The sequence below is a fragment of the Lagopus leucura genome, unplaced genomic scaffold (assembly GCF_019238085.1).
Source record: "Lagopus leucura isolate 7727_CA_CO unplaced genomic scaffold, USGS_WTPT01 Super-Scaffold_100009, whole genome shotgun sequence".
Classification (NCBI taxonomy): Eukaryota; Metazoa; Chordata; class Aves; order Galliformes; family Phasianidae; genus Lagopus; species Lagopus leucura.
In genome coordinates this window covers 6,871,319-6,886,106 of record NW_024962266.1, presented here as the reverse complement: position 1 = coordinate 6,886,106, position 14,788 = coordinate 6,871,319, and the positions used below count along the sequence as shown (strand labels likewise).

General features: G+C 37.6%; 1 protein-coding gene across 1 annotated transcript in view; it reads right to left on the bottom strand.

The window, feature by feature from the left end:
- The window catches only part of CDC73 (cell division cycle 73), a 101,207-nt gene that overhangs the window by 70,573 nt on the left and 15,846 nt on the right, over positions 1-14,788 (bottom strand). The window contains exons 8-10 of the mRNA XM_042873282.1: positions 11,087-11,185; positions 9,759-9,837; positions 543-607 (exon numbers count right to left, since the gene is read on the bottom strand). Of these exons, the coding sequence (XP_042729216.1) occupies positions 543-607; positions 9,759-9,837; positions 11,087-11,185 (243 nt within the window). The remainder of the gene's footprint in view (positions 1-542; positions 608-9,758; positions 9,838-11,086; positions 11,186-14,788) is intronic.

The window sequence follows — 14,788 nt, the reverse complement described above, 5'->3', positions numbered from 1 at the left end:
GGCCCCAGAAATGAAGAACTCTGCTCAGGGATCTCTCATCTTTACGTGGAACAATCCCCACATACAGCATGCTTAAGTCATATGAAAAGTAGATTTCACTAGGCCAATAATTTTCAACAGTAACCCAGGTAAAAATTCTTCTGATATTTAAATTTATTTTTATTAAGCATGGAGTAGGAAATGCATCAATACTCAAAAATCTAGCTTTATTTCTGAAATTTTGTGAGTGTAGTTTCATCACGTATGAAAGATGTCCTTAACAGGAACACATAAAGCTAGACAAAAACCTCGGTCAACAACAGAAAGGCCATACTTCCACAAGACAAACTTGCCAGCAAAGTCTCCCTATTGAAAACCTTCAGACAAACCCCTTGAACCAAAATCTTTAAAATGAACCAACTGAATCAAAACACGTTTCACCTCTTCACACAGAAAAGCAATCATTACTTCTATTAATCAAATGAAATGTCTTACCTTAGGTAAGGCTGACAAGAAACACACGACCTCTATAAAACACATTCAAGAAAAAACCTTCAGCTTACCGTTACAGACTTCAGAGTCATGCCGTGATAGGTGCCCATGGTATCAATTTTAAAGCCCTCCGTTTCTGCAAAGCAGAAGAGTTTCCTGTAAGTCATTATGAGCATAGGAATATAATTTCTAACTAGACAACATTAGAAATATATTTGAAATTATTTGTATAAGTAATACATATCGCTGTTGCATGTAAACATTCTGTTTATGCTATGAAACCTGGTTAGTATTTAGGAAATCTGTGTTCTCTTTAGGCAGAGGTCCACCTGGTATTTCTGCCTTCCGTAACCACAGTGGGCTTCTTCCGCCACATGGAATCGTTCTAAAGAAATGATGTGAATTTAAATCTTTGCAGTATATAGTATACTACATGCAGTATAATATGCATACAGCATCAGAAATTCTCTTCACTACCAAATGAAGAAGAAATTTGTTCTCAGAATGCATTATATTGCAACACATTCAACTTATATGTGCGTGAATGCAAAAACATACTCCATTAGAAACTGCTTTAACAAACATAAAATCACAGCCATTTCCTATGATAAATCCACTTCTGCAGTGCATTAAAACAACATTGTCATCATCATCTGACATACACAGAATAGAATTCACATAAACTCACATTACCAAACTCAAAGTGATAAAAAGTTGTTTGGGTTTGTTTTTTGTTTCGGAACAGCATAAATTGAACCTTAATAAAACAAAGTGCCAAAAGCCTGCATGCACTCAGTGACTAACCCTTCTGCTGAGAGCTTTCCGAGTTTGAAAAGTCCTTTTCTGTCCTCCTATTGTTAGTAATATACAACCTAAGTCAGCTGAATGTGGCCCCAGAATTTGTGGTAAAACTCTTCTCCACTTGCACGTTCCCTGGTCTCATATATCCACTGTCAGCTGAATCGAGCAACCAACAGCTTAATTAAGTTCGTTCTTAAAGTGGCAAAGTAACCACTAGTCACCAGAGATAGACATGATAACCTATCAACATGATGGCTGTGAGCACATATACACACCTAAGCAACTCTTGCTCTATTCCAGCTTGTAAAGATACTTGATACTGCACAGAAACCCTTATTGGGATCTGGAATACCACTATCATTTATTACACTATCTTCACAAAATTCATCAGCTTAAAAACTTACAAACCAAAAATAACACAGAATCAAGTTTAATGCTTGTACTCAAGCCTACAAAAAGTTGAAGAAAAATATCAGATTTTCAACAATGTTAGAGCTCCTTGTGTTTACCATGAGTAAATTAACTTAAATTGAAACCCACACAACCCTGTCAACAATGCAACGTCCTGGGACACATTTATGGTTGTTCATCTTTTCTTTCTTTAGATGAGGAAGATTATCATACAGTTGCAGGAAATGAAGCAGAAAAGTTCCCCAGATTTTATGACTCTCCATTGCCTGGAGAAAGATACCCAAGAGATCAGAATTGATCATACTTCTCTCACTGCAGAGATGGGTATCTACTTTCAGAATGCTGTTTTGGGTTCTCTATCAGGCCTACCACCAAATCCCACGCAGAGAAACCCAGTTGTTCTGCTGGTGCTGTCTGCCATGTCACAGGCCATTTCTCCACTCACTGCACAAATTGACCTCAGCTCCATCCCTCCTTTATCTCAGCTTCTCAAATCCATCCCATTCTGCTGAACTTTATGTTTTCCAACCATACAGAGTTAATTTTGAGAAAGCAAAATGCAAGTACAGACCAGAGTACTGCCATCTTTACTATGAAAAAAAGGCTTTCCTTGTGAATTGATAACACCTTATTGCCTTTCCCTCCGAGTTCAATGCGTAATTACTCATAGCTCAGTGCTAAAGACAATGAAGCTCATCTGACCAGCATTCATGTGGATAACATTTTTCTCAGTGACAATGATACTGGTCACTGTTTCTGGGCAAGGAGCATATTAATATTACATGGGGTGCCCCAGGCCCTGTGGAGTGCTTGGTAGAGCTCCCTCCCTTCAGCTGAAGAGATGTCTTTATTGACCTGGGGTGAACAAATCAGAGATGTATAATCTAGGACGATGGTTGCTTGCAGACTGCAGACAATTATTAACAGAGGAACCTTTCCCCTTTCTCAACTGGCCTACTATAGTTTCCTCCTAGCAGTAACATAGGAAATTCCCACCCATTTCAACCAGGCAGCCCTTAGCAAGGCCAGCAAGCAGCACCCCCACGATGCCAGGCCTACCTCAGTTCCTTCCCTCCCAGCACAAACCCTCGTTCTATCATTAGTTCTACACATTTATTTTGCATTTCAATTATTTCTTTCCACCAGGATCATTATCTACTTTGTCCCTAATAAAACCTTGCACTCCTCCTCAATTAATGAAAAAGCTAACCCATGACTCCATCAGCACCACAAAGGAAATAAAAGCTCAGAGCCAGCAGCACAGTTAGAAAGTAAATCAAAGAGGAGACAGGCACCTAGCAGGGAACCAGCTTGTGTTCAACCTCTAATGGTTTCATCTTTAAAAAAAAAATAAAAAATAAAAATCTACTTAAGTTCATTTTGCCTTGGTTCATCCAGTGAGCCACAAGAGCCACTAAATATGGCCCTGGGTCTCACTCACTTCCTGCTCCCAGCCTTGTGCCAACCCTTCCTTCCAGGAGGAGTGAGTGACTAGGATCCAAAGAGCCAGCTGGTGTAGCAAGCATTAAAGAGTGGGCTCCTAGCCTGCTGAACATTTCCAGCACGGATACAAGCCTTTCAATGCTATTTAGCAGCTACTTAGGAGGTAAATAAAATATTTCTGATCATCAGTAAATAACAGCATAGTGCCTCTACTATTTACTTATCATTGATTAATGTAAATCTAAAATAAATGAAATGGCCAGAAGAGAATGCAGGTGTCCACGTGGATTCCTGCAAACAGTTACCGCAGCCACTATGAGGTCTCCAAGGGACGCCAGGGCCTGCTACCTGCAGACAGGGTTAGGTCTGCAGAAGAAACCACCTCCTAAACAGCTCAACAGCTCGCAAATTCCCTGCCTCAAACTCCTAAACAAATGAGAATTAAGCACTGGCAGCTTCTAAATAACCACAGCAACTCTTAACTGACAACAGCATGGACACTATTACCTCAGAAGTTTCTCCCTGATCCTCCCATTCATCTCATTTTCCATGTGATATTTCTAACAGACACTTGCAGAAATAAACGCTGCTGACTGCAGGAGCTCTGTCACTTCTATAGTCATACCATTTTTAGAAGGTCGTAACAGTTTCTACGCACAGCACCTTCAGTTCCACTCCCAGCATACAGCCTATGCAAAGCTGACAAATGCTTCCAAGTCAGGAACTCCACAGTAATGGCTTCATTCCCATTTCAAAACTTACTGAGTCTGTTAGCCAGCCTTCTGCAGCTGTTTGTAGAAGACATTCAAGGGCCAGTACAAAAGGCAGAGCAGGATTTCTTCCAAAGTATTCTCTGGGAGTAGAAGCTGACCCTGACACAGCTGCTCAAAAGCACTCCAGGGACACAAAAGGACCCATAGGCCACAGTAAAGTGGAACAGAAAGCCAAGCAATCTGAAGCACCAACGGACATGTCCCCACCATTCAATAGTATAAATGCTGCATCCTCCCCTCGACAAAGAACAGAAATGCAATGCATTTTTTCTGTGCCTTCCTTGCCAGCTCAAACCTGCGCTGCTGAGTCATGCAGCAGCATGGATGTAAAAATATTAACAACTGGCTGACAATTAGTTGGCAACTCCAGTTCCAAAAACACAGCTTCATTGATGGGAATGGAGGAAAGAGTTAAATTTATAAGCTATCTACTAAGAAGAGGGTATTTAAGAAGAGATTCTTTAAGAACAGCGCCAAAATGGCAAAACTTCAGATCTCTATTTTGAAACTCTGAATTAGAAACAGAACAACTGCTAAAAAAGCTGCTTAAGAGTCTTCAATAACTTCTCTTCCTCCAAAGACTACAAAATAGTTAGGCTATCACAGAAACTTCACTTAAATAAAAACAGCCCACATTAAATATTTAAAAGAGTAAAGAACGCAAGCAAAACTTATCATTAGTGTATTGCAGCAAAAACATTACAACTTTTTCTGTTTGCCAAATAAAAGGTTTTATAAACATACCAGCATTGTTCAAATCATCTTCATCAAGGTACGTCTAAAACCTAAATCAGAAGAGACTAAACACAACAACTACCACATAATCAGTTCTAGTGCTTCAAAACAAACTGTTACATTAAGACTATCTATTCCCCTCCAGTTATTGCACGTATTATGATCACAATTTCACAGTTCAATGACCCAAAAATCATCAAAAGAAACATATACTTTTCCTGTATGGTTCACCACTTGTTACCTTTCTAGCATCACCATATATCAACCCGAGTGCTTCTCTCACTTAAAAGATACCAATTACATCTGCTAATGAAAATATACACAGTAACGCATCGGCTTATTGGACTGATCAGATTCTCCATCATCACACAGACAGATGTTCAATTTCCACACATATGACTATTAAAGTTCAAGGAGCCTTGCATTCACTTAAACCCCACTGCTCTATGTAAATCTAGGTCACTTGACATTTTGATTTTGTAACCTGCTATAGCTCTAGACATCCACTGCCGACACTAACTCAATCTCTTCGACACTTTTCCAAAGAATAATAGCTCTAAAAAACTTCAATTAACATTGTTCTGGAACAATGTTTAGGCAAAAAAGACAAGAAAAAAAACAGTCCAGAAGAACATGGCTCTGAAAAACTGGAAAGTCCAAATTCTAAGACTTTGCCTAAATTGCAGGTGAATAAGATCAAACCAACGACTTTTTTTTTTTCAGCTGTGCACTTTTCAGGACAGACAGCAACAGCTCTGCGGACTGTTTAGAAACAATTCACTACCTCACTTTACACTTGTGGCAATTAAATCTCTGAAAACAAATTTCATTCAACGTAACAGTCTTCTGAATGCTCTTTTTTAGTATTGCAACCTAACAAGTAAAGCTGAAGTTTCAAGCTGTAACATTATAATGAGACAGAAAGCACAGCAGTAATAGCAGAGTAGCGAAGTCTTAGGCTGTGGCAAGTGAGGATAAGCCCAAAAGCAGCAGCTGTGGGCACAGAAAAGGAAGAATATCTTGTTAACCTTGGGATGAGATGCTCTTATCTCCACCGCCCACCCTTAAATGAGGTCCGGGAAGGGGTGGATCCTGGCTCCACACTTTTTGGTCACTCAGGTTCACTGCACACACCTGAGCTCCCCTGGGTTGGCCCTGCCTTCCCACCAGGTGCTCAATCACTGCTTCAGGCTGTGACTCAGCATTTCCACTACACAATCCTAAATTCTCAAGTTACACTAACTAGAACTTACAAAGTTTTGTGTAAAATTCATATAAAACAATTCAAGGGTAATCTTACAAACAATTACACCCATATTTTTCAAAAGGTCACAATATTAACAAAGCAGAAAATCACAAGACAGATATGTCTGTTTTCCAGTTCTGAATACTTACAAAACTACCTGCTTACACAAAGCCAGGAAAGCACAAGTGTGACTTATTTTATTCCCCTAACACCAATCTCTTGCATGTTCTCTGCCAGAAAGAAACTGAATCCCATAAGCTTACATATGAATGCAATAATGAAGTCTAACAAGGCATTCAAGCTTTGAAACTCCAGAATTCCTACTCCTATGAATGAAATGGTAAAACTGTACATTAATAAGTGACATTAATAAAACATAAAATGTAGAACTGAATAACAGTGAAGGCAAAGAATAAAACTACAGAGCCAAAAGCAAAGAAAGTTTAGCACAGACAGGAGCTTTGTTTTGCTGCAGATCACTGAGTGCCAGCATGAAAGAAACGAAACCAAAAGGAAGGAAACAGCAGTCAAGCAAAGTAATTGCACTGTTCACCTTCTCACCTCTAAACCATTTGAGCAGAGTGACAGGCACACTGCCAAGTAAGATGTTCTTCCATTGTGGAAATATATAGGATGCACACTGAGTTCTACTGTAAGAGACTATCTAATACATTTACTATGGTATAAATCACCAAGTGTTAAGATACTTGAAGGAAAGCTTTCTCTCTTCTTTCTAGCCATAGCTGCTGTACTAAGATGCTCATTTGTGAGAAAGCCATGACTGTCTTTGCAGTACATAAGCTGCGGCTCTTGGGGAATACTGCCTCGCAATTACAAACCCCTCCAATAAGTACCATTAAAGCAACCTAAACCATTGCAGAAACAAAGCATGCCCCATCTAACACAAAGATTTTAAGTAAGCCAACCAGAAATGCACTGTGAACCATTGCAAGAGATGGAAAAATAAGGCTGGTATTCAGGAGTCTCCTTTAATAGGAGATCTTTTATTAAAATTCCTAAGTTTACTATCTTAGCCCTGCAAGCTTTAAGCTGTTTTTGCTAAGAGTGAGACTGCTATTAGACAACTGCTGTAGTAAACCAAACACAGAAATATCCAGAGAAAAAAATTAAACAAAATAGTTCACCTTTAAGTCAATGAGATTTAAGATCCTTCAAGGAGTAAGCTCACTCGTGTTAGAATTGCCATGTATTCAGCTCCATTTCAAGGAAATCACATTACTTGTGCCGAATGGCATAGGAAAATGGTAATGTTTGCTTACAGCTTTGAAAACCACCTACAATTTGCTTCATTTAGGTTATAGTCCTAAAGTTATAGTTCTACATTACTGCACCCCAGAAGTAAATAAGCAATCTGTTCTGCTGTTCTCTATAAGTTAAAGGCCTCAGATATCTCCAGGTCCTCTCCTGAGAAACCCAGATGTTATTTAGCAATTCCACACAACTTCCATGAATGTTATACCAATGCCTTTCATAAATCAACCCTTTATTTGAAATAAATTAGGTGCTCATACCAACCTATGTTTATGGTGTTAGACTGTTTATCTAATTTGGTAACATCAGTGACATTCTTAAGCTACTTACTAAATGTACCTAGGAGATTGAAAACAAAATTACCTCTGCGTGTGATTAAAGCAAATAATAAAAACGGAAAGTAGAGACATCTTTTATGAAGATGGAGAATGATAACTTTACATGTAGAATATGCCCATTCCACAAGCATTCATAATAACAAAAGAACCTTCCAATTGGAAGGAGAGCTGCAGCCCTCCCATTACTAACAGAATCCCCAAGACTACATGCTCAGAATCACTTAGTAAACAAAAGTATTTTTACCAATATTAATCACAGGCAGACACCTTTTTTTCCTGGCAATCCTTTAATTTCACCATTTTCTGATCTCTGCTCAGAAATTTCTGTGGTAAACCCATGCTGTTGAGCTGCTGGACGAAACCTAACTTCTTTTTACTGACAAACGTAACTCTTTATCCTCTTCCTTTTTTGAACTACATGCATGAAGTCAACAGACATCATCTCTGCATGGGTTGCTTGCTAGAACTACATAATTTGTCATCTACAACAACACTGACTATTCCTTCACTGGAATTTCTTGTAGCAGAGTCCACAATGAAATAAATGTATCAGTACATTTTAACAGTTAAAGCTGGATAAAGTAATTCACGGACAGATATAACTTCACACATTTTCTGTACTCTTCATCAGAAAGCACAGTGAAAGGAAATCTGCTTGCCAAATGCTCAAATCCCAAGACTAAAAGTTATCAGAAAGAAAACTGAAGAGTAAAAAATATCCAGGGAAGGTTCTCTTTCTTCCCTTTCCCCAGTCCCATGCCTCTTAAAACAACTATCAGTCCTTCATATATGCTCTTACAGATTATTTTTCATTACTTAAAAAGCTAGCAAATGCCTGATCTCACTCCTCCCCCTCCCTCACCATCACTACTGCAGTTGTCACTGAGTGGGGGTACTAAATAAATTCCACTGGATTGAAACAGAAGTACACTGAAGCCAATGTATGTAACAGGATGTAACAAAACATATGATCAAATTTTCCATAGTGAGTTTCACAAGCATAAAACCCTAGATGATATGTTCACATACAAGTGAGTATTTACAAAGAAAAGTCTATTAGCTTCACAAAGAGCCACAATCTGATTTTGAATGTATTTTACATTATCCAATGAGGTGCATGGGAAACAACCCTTAAAATTTTCTTATGGTGTGAAATTCTCCTTAGTGTTAGAGTTGATATTTCTCCTCCTCCAGCTACAAACAAAAATTAGTAGCTCAAATACTCTTGCTTTTTGTTTACATAATGAAAATAATCGTGCCATTCCAACACAAAATTTGAACAAGATCAGCTACAGTACAGCACATAGAGACTGAGAATTCACACACACTATGTATGAATGCTTTTCTCTTTGCCCATACAAAAAAAAAAATATATGGTATTAACTACAACAAGGCCAAATACACTGAAAAATGCAAGCTGGAAACTGTTCACCTGCAGCTTAAAGTGATGTTTAGCAGCACGTAAAGTTTTTGAGGCCCAGAAAAGACAGCCTTTGGTATCATGCCTAGGAACTTCCATTTACAAATATAATGATTTTGTTTGAGAACCAGAAGGAAAAAACAACCAAGACAAGTAGTAAGAATTTGCTGCGGCTCTGCAAGAAAGCCACATGCAAATATAACACAGTGCATACAAAACCAAACACAGCAAGATATGAAAATAAAGGTACTCAAATCAGCACTATACCTTGAGATTAGTAAGGCCAGGACAAAAAATTCTAAGTTCAGAAAGAAATCACCAGTCAAATTCAAGCTTCAACTCCACTTAAAAACAACTGAAAATTCTTATTCATCTTGGATTATTTCCATCTTCTCTAGAAGGAAGTTAATATTTTGCACATTCTCTTTTTTTTTTTTTATTACAGGTACATGCTTTAGTAATATTTATTTACAATAACTGACAGCAACTTGCATGAGGAAAGGCAATCTATTTCATTTTATACATCATGTTTTCAGTTTTGGTAAGGGGGTGTGTTGTTTGTTTGGTTCAATTTACAAATTGCATGCAATCTTCCAAAAATAAAATACTGTTTTCTTAAGTTTTCAGCTTTCTTCCTAAACGGTAGGAATAATTCCTATGAAATAACAGATTCAAATAGCAGATAATCTTATTTAAAATACCTGTAGGTACAGAAACAGCTTTTTTTGGGCTTTGCATAGGTTTGACAAGCAATGACACAATCTGCAACCTTAACTTTACACTCACTGGTGCCATTTTTCATTTTTATATTTATAATTATTTACTTTGAAAAATATCAATCAGCTTACCCTCTTTGCCTTTGAATCTTTCTTGATCATATCTGTTGTAGGCAGCTGGAATAGGTTGCTTATTTCGTAAAGTGGGATCCTAAAACAGATTAAATGAGGTTTGTAAAACACCCTGAAAAGGTATTTGTTGGTTCTTAAACTTCACTAACTATTACTCAGAATAGCCTGAAAGCATAAGCTCAGTTCACTTTGGTAAGACTTGAAATGCCTTTGAAAACTTCTGATGCATTTAAACATCCACTTACAGAAACAGTTTAGAAGTACGTACTGATGGGAACTACAACCTTAGACAACTCAAACAATCAGTAAGAAACCACATTAGCTAAAACTTGTAAGCTGCGTAAGATCATAGATCTTTTTCTAATACCTCAAGGTTTTAAAGAAAGAACTGACAACTCATGGTTCAGCCATACACACAGTATGTACCTTGTCAGCTTGACTGAGCAAGTAATACGTTACACCCTCAGAATAAAACCAAACTCAGTGGAAAAAAGATATCATTTGCTTTTTTTGTTTGTTACAGTGGGGTTTTCTTTCTTTGTTTTTCAAGTACCTAAAATGTGCCAGTAAGTACCAACTCATTCCTTCTGTGTATGTCTTAGTTCTGTGGTCTTGTTGTGACTGTTCTGCATGACATATTAATAGTCCAATGTACTATTTGTGAAATTCAACATAAAACAAACACTTAAATGTTGAAATTCACCTGGCCACATAAATTTAGGCCTTTGTTAGAGGCAGGAGTAGTTAAAATAAACCAAGTTAAACATCTTTTACAGCAGACTGCCATGAAGTTCAAGAATATGTTTAATAAAGGCTAACGGTAAATATCATAACACAGAACAAACCTTGTCTAATACCTAGACAGCTTAAATAATAAAGCTGTAAGATTGTCCTTCTGATTTATTACAGGCAAAAGAAAGCTGGTTCAAGCTGTTCCCACTCATGAGTCATGTTCCAGATTCTTAAACATTTGCTACCCTATCTGTCAAAAAACCAGCAAAACATTTTGTTTTAAATGGCAGTTGTCTCATGTAATACATTTTTTCCAAGTAGATGCAGAATATCGCTAGTGTATGATACATACAGAAGCTGGCACTAACACTTCATCAGTAAGTAACAAGAACATACTGAACAAATTAAGCTAATATATTCAGTTCCTTAAATACCAGTCTATGTAACTTAAGGCAAAGAATATCTACGAAGTTGTGCTGGGAAATTATTCGTTCACTGGAATGAAACTAAAACAAACTTTGTGTTTAATAATGACAAGACATTCTACTCTCAATTTGAAGTGCCAGCCCCCAAAGCCACCAAAGTGCTGCTCTTACCGCAGGTGCTGTATTTGGTGCAGGTCGTTGCTCAGGTGCTCGGCCTTCTTCTCTGGCTTTTACTGATTGAAGAATTGCAAAAATATTCTTGGCAAAGTTCTGAAAAACATTATCAGATATCAGTGAATCTTACCGACTATCTCTATTTCAGGTAACACCAACACAAGTAGAAAATGCCACTTAGTTAACTAGTGTCTCGTAGAAAAACAGAGACAGAGCACAAGTTTTATAAACAGTTTTCTGATTATTTTTGCTGTAATAGAACCCAAACATAAGCAGCTCCTGGGCAGACTTGCCACCTCTGTTCCTTAAGACTTACATGCTCAAAAGACATTGCTGAACCTAACTGGCATCATTACAACACCAACTAAACCAAGCTATTCACAAAGAGCTAGTATACTAATTTCCTTGTCTGTTCTTGCCTATCATGCTTTGCTGTAGCAAGACAAAACAAAAATAAATAAATAAATAAATAACATTAAAAAACAAGATGTTCACCAAGGATTTCCAGGACAAATTCCAGTTACGTATATGCTGAAAGGTGCCCGTCTGCTCACTGCAGTCTGAATTAAGAGCAATCCGTGACAATAACTGTAGTAACTTGAGGCAGTGTTTTGTCAGATAATTCCAAGTCATTGGGACACAACCATACAAGTTATAGCAATCAGTGTTTTTAAAATACATGCATCTGTTCACATGAATAGGCTTGTTTTATTCTAAGCAAAATTGTAGGTACTAATTTAACTCTTGAAAAGTTAAGTTGTTTAAAGTTAAGGTGTTTAATGTTAGAAATACAAGTGTACAGAATGCCCTTCATTACTGACAACTGTCACTAGTGTCAGTATGAGAAAATTTTTGTTAATGAAAATGATTTTTTAATATTTCAAAACAATGTGAAGTATTTTTATATATGAAGTATTTATAAGTCTATATGCATTGTATGCTAATCTTGAAACGTTGTCAGTTAAGGCCAATAGCATCACAAACCAAATGCAGAAGTTACACAAAGAGATCTCGAAAGCAAAGCTTCTCTAAGCTTGCTCCCTTGACAAGCACATTGCCCATTTATTCAAAGGCAGAAGGGCTGCACCTGGAGACCTCTGGAAACCACTTATGAAGGTAAAGCCATTTATTGCACAAAATCTTTTCATAAAGACTGAGAGAACTCACACAGAAGCATATTTCAAGTTCTTTTCTATCAGAAAAACCTTGGTAATACCCTTCTAAGAGCTTGAGCCATGTGCATATCAATTATATGCAGATACTCAAAATCAGCTCTGTTCTAAGGAAAACTAAACTAACTGCATGTTTTTACTTGAAATTCAGAGTTCTCCTGAAGTCTGGGCTGAGCAGCACAACAACCACAATTCCCGTCACTGCTGTGCTTCATCACATACTATCTCTTGGAAAGACAAGCTCCTCAGTCTTCCAAAACGCGGGAGAAGAAACTGATTAATTAACAAGAACAGGAATTTAGAGTTTAGACTGCCCGTGGAAAAGCCAAATCCTTCCGTCACAGAGGAGCTGCTGCCAGCTTCCACGTTTCTGTTTCATTCTTAAAAAACATGGTTTACATACTCTTCAAACTATGTTTAATTTTCAAAATAGGAATTTTTCAAGGGCATTTCAGCATCTCAGTTTTTAAATAACTGGACCAAACTTCAATTTCCATCAGGGTGAAGAACAACAGGATATTCTCCAGTCTGCTGAAAAGAAGTTGTTATTGAGCATGGAATTACAAAGTGTTCTCGCTGATGTTTTCTCTGACAGCATCAAAATGCAGGTCCCTCAAGGACACCAATAATGTCTATTTAGACAGAGAAAAAACAGTGCCTTAGCAAGCACTCAAACTAAAATCACCATCTTGCTTTTTATTGTCTTGTTTGGGGATATGGGATTATATTATGACAAAAAATAATCAAGCAGAACATCCATTGCAGGTACTGACTGATTTGCAAAGCCCTGCGGAGCGGAAAGACCTCCGAGTGCTCATTGTTCATCCCAACAGAGACTCAGAATACAAACGTGCTCCAGTTTCTACCCAGATTTAGTTGAATTTCATCTCAAATGCAACACTTTTATTATCAAAAACTTCCAATGTGGTGCACAGCCCAGAAACATGAATAAATCCATCTCTCTCTGCATAAGGTCTTAAAGAAATCTGAATACGCTTCAGAAAGAATGCTTTAGAAAATCCTTAGTATAAAAAGGACAATTTCATCAATTCTTCTGTTTTTCTGCCTGTGCCCATGAAAGATCTCTTTGTTAATTCCAGCCATGTTTACAGCTAATAATAATTCATCCCACTGGGGGAAAAGAAAAAAAAAACAAAAAAAACCAAAGAGGCAGAATGTTTCAGCAGCTGTAACAATCAGGATTCTGCTGTTTACTTAAATAAAGCTCTACATTAATAGCTCCCATCTTCCATCATTCCTCTTAATACTGGACCCATGCTCTAGGGATAGACTGGGAATGGAAAGCAGCAGTAGTCAATAGAGGATCAAGGACAGCAGCTACAGTCAGCTAAACAGTCAATCATCATCTTACAGGAAGAATCCTTACAAATTATTGAAGAAAACCTGCAACAATACATAAATTCTCCAGATGTCATGCCACAGATAGGCCACAGATAGGTCACTGCTCAACAACACAGTGACTAACATGCACCAAGTCAACTAACTCTCACTAGTGTTAACTTAATAGGAATTAACTTGTTTGTATAGTACATCAATGGAGTAACTGTATATTTCAAAGAAAACCTTTTGCACGCTTAAATGTAAAGCACAAATTTCGATCCAGAGTCCTCTAGTGAAGGCATCACTCTCCTATGTCAAGAAACTCTAAGTATCTTCCACACAAACTGTTCACAAATATTGAAGCTGATTTTCACCTCTTGCTATTCTAAAACGAAGAGTCTCAGATTGCTGCGTTTAGAATTGCGTGCTCAGTTGCCCTCAGATTCAAAGGTTGAACGTATCCAAGATTAATATTCAGGAACAGCTGCAAGCAAGCACAAGCATGCAAATACAGGTAGCCTGGTTACATGAACTCTGGATGTTCTCTGTACTGTGCTTTTTGAAACTGTAACTGATTTCCATCATTTCTGACCCAACATCCTTCCTAACACAGGAACTTTTCAACAAGACCACAGCTAGAAATACGATTTTGGATGATACTAGGCTGTGATGAAGTAACCCCTCTTCCCATTTGCATTCTCAAGTTTCTGCTGAATAATAAGTAAAAGCACAAGATGCTTAATGGGTATACAGAGGCTTCATGGAACTTAAACCACTTTCCATATGCTTTTGGCCTGTAAAGACTGTAATACAGTCATTCATACAACAGAACGATTGGTACAAGAAACACAAACAGCTAAAAAAGACCACCTGAATATAAACACGTCTCTTTAGTTGTGCTTTCAGGACAACAGCAATGTAAGGAGCAATTGGAATGTATACAATTAACAAAAGCAGAATTTAGGGAAAAAAAACATTAAGCTGTCCGATAGAGTATATTAAAAAATATCAATAACACTTGATTTTTGCTAACTGCTGTGGAAAAAGAAAATTAAAGTCACACACTCCCTTTCACAGAAAAGCTGCTCTGGGAATCAAATAACATTTCTCCAGTCAAAACATTGAAGTATTACTACAGTCTACTAAAATGAATGGAAAACATGCAGCTATTAGCCCTGTGTATCTG